At 49.4% G+C, this 9,317-nt stretch overlaps 1 protein-coding gene across 2 annotated transcripts in view; it reads left to right on the forward strand.

Moving 5' to 3' along the window:
- Dnai2 (dynein axonemal intermediate chain 2) overlaps positions 1 to 2,621 on the forward strand; it is a 34,768-nt gene extending 32,147 nt beyond the window's left edge. For both annotated transcript variants that reach the window (XM_005350684.2, XM_026780626.1), the window contains exon 13: positions 1,923 to 2,621. In XM_005350684.2, the coding sequence (XP_005350741.1) occupies positions 1,923 to 2,036 (114 nt within the window). In that variant the 3' untranslated portion in view covers positions 2,037 to 2,621. The remainder of the gene's footprint in view (positions 1 to 1,922) is intronic.
- The last annotated feature ends 6,696 nt before the right edge of the window (positions 2,622 to 9,317 follow it).

Consider the following 9,317-nt stretch of genomic DNA (forward strand, 5'->3'; position numbering starts at 1 on the left):
CTGCCTTTGTCCTCTGGCCTCTTATCTTCCTTCCCAGTGCCTCAGTTGCCATCTGGAAAGTGAAGAAAGTGTGAAGACGGAGCCTGGTTACCTTCTGGGGACAGAGGGGAAAAGGGTCTTCTCCCTCTGCGTCATTGTTCTCAGGAGTCAGATAGGAAGGCGACAAGGGCCAGATGTCAGGAACGCAATAAAGCCCAGCCACGCCCGTGCCTGCTCTTCTAAGTTGTGTCCTGGGGTCCAAAGACAAAGTGTAGAGCCCTTGTGTCTAAAAAGCATTTAGGGGGAGGGGCTGTAGAGATGGCTCAGTGGTTAAGAGCACCAACTGCTCTTCCAGAGGACCCCAGGCAACTGTCTAACTCAACTCAAGCTCCAGGGGATCCAATGCCTTCCCCAGGCCCCTGTGGACACCAGACACGCATGTGTTATTCTGACATCCATGCAAGCAAAACACACATACACGCTAAAAACAAACAAAAATAAATGTTTTAGTGGAGCTAACAAGATGGCTTAATGGGTAAGGGCACTAACTACAAGGCTGGTGATGATCTGAATTGTCCCACGTGGTGGAAGGGAAGAACCAGCTCCCACAAGCTGTCCTCTAACTACAACCAGGATATTGTGGAACTCAGGTCATGTGCATGATCACACATGTGACTGCGCACACACACATACACACGCACACACTAGATAAATATAACAACTATTTAGAAGGGCCTAGGATATAGCTCAGTTGTTAGAATGCTCTCCTGGCATTCCTAAATTCCTGGGTTCCATCTTCAATATCAAACCACAAACCAGGTGGGATCATGACACCTGTCACACCTGTACTGGATGTAGATCCAGGCAGGAGGGCGATATCACAGGAGGAGGCTGTAAGACCCCCTGGAGATGGAGTTAGAGGTAATTATGAGCCATCTGACATGGATGCTAGGAACGGAATACAGAGTCTGTGCGAGAGAAGCGAGTGTTCTTAAGCCCTGAGTCATCTCTCCAGCACCTCATTTTCCCCAGCGCCACTTTCTCTGTCTCCCTCCCACTTCTGGAGGACAGGGAGTGATTTCGTGATGTCATTTGTATACGGCTAGCCCTTGGCTGCGAGTCACGCATGTGAGCGGGAGGGGAGCCCCCATTTACAGCACAGGCTGGACTAGAGTCCCGCCTCTCTGTCCCTCTTCCCATCTATCACTTCCGGTCCACCCCATCCTTCAGAAAGCAAAGGTTACAGTGCCAGGCGGTCAAGAGGCTTGTGCTTGGCGTCCTACATCCTGAAAAGCTTTCCTTACAAAGCTTAAACATTTTCGATGATGCTGAACTGGAGAAGGTGTTGAGGTTCACAGACTCAGCTCCTCTTTTGCCCACCCCATACTTCCTCCTCTCTTAAGTCTCCACAGTTAGTCTGAAACTCTGGGGGGGTCAGAGAGCATCACTTGGGAGCTAAGAAAAATAATCCATCCTGTAACCCAAGCACTGCGGGGACCCCGGGAGGGAAAATCCAGAATTTGAGGCCAGGCTCTGTTATACTGCAAGAGTTGGTCTCAGAAGAATGAAAGCGGGGAGGGGCTACCCATGACTGAGGCGTCTCTATACGCTATCTCCATTCACCCTTATCTCTAAGGCCAGCCGTCAGGGTGTCATGCCTACATCACAGGTGAGGGTAGCAAGGTGCCCCGTGTGAAGTAGGCTCAAGGTAACCTACTCTGCAAGTGGCAGAAGCCTGGCTCTTAGATTCCCAAGGTCTTGCCTGCCTTCTCCATCCCATGGCTCTGAGCACTGGCTGGGCCAGCTTGGAGTGGGCACCATCAGTGCCTAGGGACTTCCTCTCTGGGCTCCCAGCAGCTCCCTGCCCTTGGCCTTCGGGATTTTACCTCTGGGGAATAGGGAGGGCCTGCCCCTCACCAACATTTCTGTTTCTGCTTCAAAAGAAAAAGCAAAGTGTGGAGACAGAGGGCGGAGAGGAACTGTTGGAAGAAAATGTCGAGGAGGAGGAAGCACCCGAAGAAGCTGGTGAAGAGAGAGAGGAGGAGGTGTCCACCTAGGGCAGCATCTGCCCAAAGCGCTGTCCCTTTGTGTCCCTTGCGAGCCTTCTTCTCGATACCACCTCCTCTGACAAGGGAAAGCTGAGTTTCTTTCTTTCTTCGACAATTCTTGATGGGGACAGATCAGAGACAGTCACGGCCCCATACTGGGGCTGAGCCTTGCATGCACCCCTTTTTAGTGGGGGGAAGGGATAGGGCTAGCTCCTCAGGCTTCAGCTACCCTGTGGCTCACTCCAGCTCAGGGCACACACAGCCTTCAGTTAGACTATAGATATAGCCCTAGGTTCTGCTTATCCCAGGTTCCCCAATTAAGAGTTACTGATGCCTTTCTCTAGAAGCTTCCAGAGCTCAGCTGAGCTTGCCCCCATGGTACAGGGGCCCCAAGAGCACCTATAGAGGAGCATGTTTTTTTCTCCCTCTCCACCCCCCTTCACCTACTTTCAAATAGGAACAGAAGTTTTGTCCCCCTTCTCCAGTACCTCTCCAGGTAACCCCAGGGCGTATCTTGATACGCAGCCACATGAAGGTGGTCTATGAGAAAATAGGTAGATGGGCCTGGCTCTCCTTGTACATTCATGCTTTTTATTGCTATGCTTTTTATAAAAATTAAATCAGTGATAACAGCAGTCAATGTCTGTTATGAATTTCTACACTCGGGGCCCCTCATTGACCTCATATAGTTCTTCCAAAGAAGGTTTGTGTTGATCAGTCCTTATTTTACCAAAGAGGAACCCGAGGCTCTAGGAGAGCTACCTGGTCACAGCTGCTGAGGCATGGAGCAGGGACAAAGGCATCAGGCAGTCAGTTGACTGTGTGCCAGGTACTATGAACAATAGTAGGCCCTTTGGGGTTAGGCACTGGGCTGGGCCCCAGAACCATGGCTCCATACAGTAGTAGGTAGGTAGAAGGCACCTCTGAGCCAGCTCTGTACCCATACAAGTCCCAGAGGGTCATGGATTCTGTGACCATCAGCAGAGATTCAAAGTGCCTCTAGTAGGACTATTATGGCCTGGGCATGGTGACGTGCACCTTTAATCCCAGCATCCGGAAAGCAGAGGCAGAATGGATCTCTGTGAGTGCAAGAGCTCCAGGACAGCCAGGGCTGCACGGAGAAACAAACAAGAACAACAACAAAAAAGAAAGAAAGGCCAGGGAGCTAGCTGGCTCTCGCTAGCTCAGTCATTACAAGTCTTGCTGTGCAGGCATGAGGACCCATGTACCAAAGCCAGGCATGCTGTCAAGGACTTGTGATTCCAGCACTAGGAAGGTGGAGGCAGGCAGATGCAGATCCCTGGGGCTCACTTCCTGGCCAACCTCAAATCCGTGAGCTCCAGGCTCAGTGAAAAACCTTGTTTCAAAATCAAATGAGTGGCTCTCAAAGTCGACCTCTGACCTCCACAGACTAGCGTTTGAATAGTTTGTGGAGGGAAGACACGGGCCATTGCTTTTGCTCCAAACACTGAGGGGACACTGAGTTGCTCCATTTGGCTAGACTTTGATGTCAGTAATCGCTGTTCATATTTATTGAGGGTTAAATCTTCACAGAAGTCCAGGGAGGTCCTCACTCACCATCTTCCACCCACGCATCACCAGTGTGGCAGGTGACAGAGAGAAGGAAGAACTTCTGGGTCTCGTAAAAGCAAACGATAAGAGTTCAGCTCAGGGTTGTTCATGATCAGAGTGCATATCACACACTCTGAACTTTGAGCGCCGTCCTCCAGCCTCAAGAATGAGCTCAGCTGGGGTCCTGCTCCCTGCCAGCTGCTGCACCCATTCTGCAGGCAAAAGGTACTGCAGGAAGCAGAAGGTTCCTCACAGAAGGAGACACATGGACCACCGTTGATGCCCTAAGGGACTTTCTTCTCAAAGGTGTGGTTCTTTGTGGGGTGGATTTTGCTGCATTGGGACATTTGTCAACATCTGGAACATTTTGATTAACACACCTGGTAAGTGAGTTATTCCTGGCATCTCACATAGAAAGGCCTGGGTGCTATACTGCTCAGCATTCTAGAGTTCCCAGGACTCTAGACTCCTACCAGAAAAAAAAAAATTGGTCTTGTCCAATATGTCAGTAGAAGGCTGGAGTAGTGCCTGCCCAGTGCTGCCGAAACTAGGGGGTGGGTGGCGCACCAGCTGTCCCTGCACTCAGGAAAAAGAAGCAGAAGAATCAGACATTCACAGTCAGCCTGAGCTACACATCAGGTTCAAGGCCACCCTGGAGTCTTCCCTCCCAACAAATCTCTTGAATGAGATTTGGGTGACCACTTTCTTGCTCCAGAGTGCAGCTGAGTCAAGAATCAACAAGTGTTGCTGGACCTGAAGCAGGGCAGAGCGGAATAATAACACTTTTGCTGGGGGAGACACCTTTGCTTGCCCTTGCAGAGCAGAGCTGTTGCACTCTGGGGGACCTAAGCAGAGCTGTAACAACTTCGCTGGGAAACCCTCCCCTGCCTGAGCAGAGCTGTTAAGTTGGGTTTCCCAGAACAGGGCTGTAAGCTGTTACACTTACAACCACTTTGTGGTATTTCAAGTGCCCGATACCTTTCCATTCAAGCTACAATGTTATGATCTTCACTGCCAACTTGACCTAAGAGCCACACCTCTGGAAGTATGTATGAGGGTGTCTCCAGAAAGACTTAACTGAAAGAATGCCCACCCTGAATGTGGGTGGTACCATCCAATGGACTCAAGTCTCAGAGTGAATGAAAAGGGAAACATGGGAAAGCCCAGGCTGCCCTTGAACTCACTCTGTAGCTGAGGATGACCTTGAACTCCTAATCCCCCGAGGACTGAAATTGTAGGTGCATACCACCACCGTGCTTGTTTATGCAGTGCTGGGGATGGAAGACAGGACTTTATGGACGCTAGGCAAGCACTCTATCAACTGACCGACATTCCCCAGAGACATTTTTAAGGAATAGAGGCATCAGGAGAAGGATAACAGGAGGAAGTGTCCTAGCTTCTCGGGGAGTATAGGGAGAAGCTTTTAGGTGCCCTCCATGAGAAACTGACAAGCAGAGACCCCGAGAGGAGTGTGAGGCACCCAGGTGGTGTATGCCATATTTCTGTACACATTTGCACACGTGTGTGCCCATCCACCTGTGTACACATGTAATCATACATCAAAAACAGTGGCTTTTCCTTTAGCAAAGGCAGGGCTTGTTAGTAAGTAGGTGAGGATTTCAATGACCTCAGTCTGAGCTCAAGTAGGTTTATAGTGATCCTAGATACCCTGCAGCGTCCCAGCATTGCGGAATCTGAGGACTCTCATGAAAACGGGAGAGGGTGTTGCCAAAGGGGGTAGTGACAGTGATGATGGGTTTAGCATCAGAATCAGTGTGGAAGCTCACCTCTGAGTTTGAAGATATTTCCAGAAAGGTTTAGCAGAGTAGAGCGGAACCACCATGAATGTGAACAGCACCATCCTCAAGGGCTGGAGTTTGGGATCAAATAAGGAGAAAGTGAGCTAAGCACCATTCCCTCAGAATAAGCCCTTTCTCCAGCTTCTCTTGACAGGAATTTTATCATAACAACTGAAAAATAATGAACACAACCTCGAAGTCACTGAAGAGAGTGTTTGAGAGCAGACATGACCTTGGGATGAGTCTCCCTGTCAGAGAGGCTAAGACCTCTAGCTGTGAAGTGCTTTGTATTGAGACAGGGTCTTTCTGTGTAAACCAGGCTGGCCTCAAATTCACCACAATCCTCCTGCCTCAGCTTCCTGGGTGCTGAGATTACACATACACACAGCTATCCTGGCCTCCAAGTCTGCTTATTTTTTACCCATCAGTCATGATGGGCCATCTTGGGTGGAATTTATATATGTGGAGGAATGACAAAGAAAAAGAAACTAGACAAGCCCAATATCCCAGGGACCTTCTTGAGGGAGCCAAACAGTCAATTCAGGGCCTAAAATGCTAGAATGGGTAGTGGTGACACATGTCTGTGATTTTATCAGTCAGGAGGCGAGACAAGAAGATTGTGAATTTGAGGCCAGCCTGGGCTAACAGTCTCGATCTCCATCTCAGAACAAAATGAACAGGTAGGAAACACGCTGAATGCCACTTGCAACCTGGCCAGCCTCCGAGGCTGCTGCAGCCAATCAGGCGATGCTGGGGACCCCACTGCAGCAGACATTGGTTTCCAAGCTTAGCTGCTCCCTGCTGCTGTTTATTAATAACTATCCCCATCACAAGCTCCCGGGGGAAGCTGGGGAAACCAGTCCCAAGGCATAGGCTGACACCGTGCTCGGCCTCTGGTGCATGCCAGGCAGCTGCGACACCGCTAGGGATGCAAGGACTAACTTCTCCAACTTCTTTCCTGGATTCACACCCCATGGAGTCTCCCTCGCTGGTCTTTACAGGGGACTCTGGGCTCAGTTTCAGTGCACAGATGACACAAAGGACATCACTGTAATCAGGAAGAGTTCCAATGCCCTCCAGGTGACAGACAATGAGGACAGGAAAACCAGGCTCCCAGAGGCTAAGCAGGTTGAAGGAAGAAGCAGGACAAGAATCCTGTTTGCCCAGGCCTCCTGAGGGGAGGAATCTTTCCCCTGAATTCCCCAGGGTGTGATTGTTGCTACTGTTACCAACAATTGTAACTGTTTATCCATTGTTCCACCTGGTCACCTGGCCACCTGGCCAGCCTTTTGGCATTGCAAAATGATGGCTCACAGTGGAGAACTGTGTGATGCAGGTTTTTGGTTTTGTTTTGCTTTTTGACTTTTTAATTTCAAGAAACTCCCCCAACCCAGTAAACAACAACAAACAAACAAAAAACAGAAAGAAAAAAATCCAAGCTGGGTGATGGTGGCACATGCTTTTAATCTTGTATCCTGCCACATTACTAAAGGTGTTTATCAGCTGTAGGAGTTCTTTGGTAGAGTTTTTTGGGTCTCTTATGTATACTATCATATCATCTGCAAATAACAAAAGCTTAACTTCTTCCTTTCCAATACGAATCCCCTTGATCCCCTTATGTTGTCTTATTGCTATTGCTAGAACTTCAAGCACTATATTGAAGAGGTATGGAGAGAGTGGACATCCTTGTCGTGTTCCAGATTTTAGTTTTGGTTTTTTTGTTTTTGTTTTTGTGGGGTTTATTTTTTTGTTTTTGTTTGTTTGCTTTTGAGACAGGGTTTCTCTGTGGCTCTTGCTGTGCTGTCCTGGAAGACCAGACTGGCTTTAAACTCGGAGATCCTCCTGACTCTGCCTCCTGAGTGCTGGGATTAAACCAAAAACCTCCTGCATTGGTGGTGGGAATGCAAATTGATACAGCCCCTTTGGAGATCAGTATGGTAATTTCTCAGAAAATTAGGAAACAACCTTCCTCAAGATCCAGCAAAACCACTTTTGGGTATATATATCCAAAGGATGCTCAATCATACCACAAGGGCATGTGCTCAGCTATGTTCATAGCAGCATTGTTTGTCATAGCCAGAACAATGCCCCTCAACCAAACAACGGATAAGAAAAATGTGGTACATTTACACAATGGAGTACTTACTACACAACAGAAAAAAATAATGATACCTTGAAATTTGTAGGCAAATGGATGGATCTAGAAAACATCGTATTGAGTGAGGTAACCCAGACCCAGAAATACAAATATCATATGTTCTTACTCATAAGTGGCTTTTAGACATAAGACAAAGCAAAACAAAACAAAACAAAAAAAAAACCAGCCTACAATTCACAATCCCAGAGAACCTAGACAACAATGAGGACCCTAAGAGAGACATACATGGATCTAATCTACATGGGAAGTAGAAAAAGACAAGATCTCCTTGTAAATTGGGAGCATGGGAATCACGGGAGAGGGTTGAAGGGGAGGGGAGAGGCAAAAAGATGAGCAGAGAAAAATGTGTAGCTCAATAAAAACTATTTTTAAAAATGTCAAGAAACTGGTCATTTTAAACAAGATTTATTTATTAAGTATACAATGTTATGCCTGCAGGCCAGAAGAGGGCACCAGATCTCATTACAGATGGTTGTGAGCTACCATTTGTTGCTGGGAATTGATCTCAGGACCTCTGGAAGAACAGGCAGTGCTGTTAACCACTGAGCCATTTCTCCAGCCTTGAAACTTGTCATTTAAAAAAAAAAAACTTACTTTTAATAATGTGGGGGGGGGGCTGCTAAGGTCAGAGGAATCCGTTCACTGTTGCTAGAGTTACTGGAGTTTGTGAGCTGCCTGATGTCAATGCTGGGAACTGAACTCAGGTCCTCTTTCAAAGAAGCAAGTGTCTTAAGTCCTGAGCTCTTAACTCCAGCCACCCCTCCCCCATTTATACGTTTAAGAAATTACTTTTATATATTATGCACTTGTACTAGGGTGCCCATATAGAGGTCAGAGGACAACATTTCGGAGTCAGTTCTGGCCTTTTTCCACCACGTGGGTCTCAGGAATTGAACTCAGGTACTGAGGTTTAACTGCAAGCTCCCTTACAGGCCGTGCCATCTATAGGTCCCTCAGAATGTTTTAAGTAAGCTTATGACTTTGTGTTGAGCCACATCCATAGCTAACATAAGTGAAATGCAAGTTGGGGCCACAGGTGGACTCTCCTAGGTGATGCTACCCTGGCATACCCGCTGGGTCCATCCATTTTGACCTAGATTCTGGGTTTGTGCCTCAGGCGTAGTTTACTAGTGGGCCAATACCGAGGGGAGGGGACTCTTCCATAAGATACACCCCACTAAGCCAGGTGCTACAGGGTGCATGCACAACTCTTCACCCACACTCTCAACCTCTGCCTCTGGACAATGGGTGCAGCCACCCACACCCTAGGCGCTGGCCTCCACAGCTGCGATGTCTGCATCACTCCTGGAAACCCGACGCTGCCGGGAGCGCCCTGGAGACGCCCAGCAACAGTCAGGAGGGCAGCAGATGATCGTGGCCGCAGGGGCAAGGGTGCGTCTGCCCAGGGAGTCGCGTGCCAGGCGGATGCCGGGAGCGCAGAGGCCACAGCCAGGAGCCACGAGCTTGGGCTCGGGTGTGTGCGGAGGAGCCACCAAACGGACGCCGCTGCGCCGGAAGGAGGCCCGGATGCTGAGGCTGGAGAGCCACTCTGTCTGACGGAGCGCTTCAGCACCAGCTTGCAGTAGCTGTAGCAGCAGTGCAAGCCCGAGGGGCGTCCTGGGTAGAGACGTCCTGGTCAGGGGGGGGCCGAGAGCAGGGGGCGGAGCGAGCACAGGGGGAGGGGGAGCACAGGGGGCGGGGCGGAGCCGGCCGAGCCCTCCAGGCCCCGCCTCCTGGTCAGCGCCGGGGCGGCAGGCGCGT

The sequence above is a fragment of the Microtus ochrogaster genome, chromosome 7 (assembly GCF_000317375.1).
Source record: "Microtus ochrogaster isolate Prairie Vole_2 chromosome 7, MicOch1.0, whole genome shotgun sequence".
Classification (NCBI taxonomy): Eukaryota; Metazoa; Chordata; class Mammalia; order Rodentia; family Cricetidae; genus Microtus; species Microtus ochrogaster.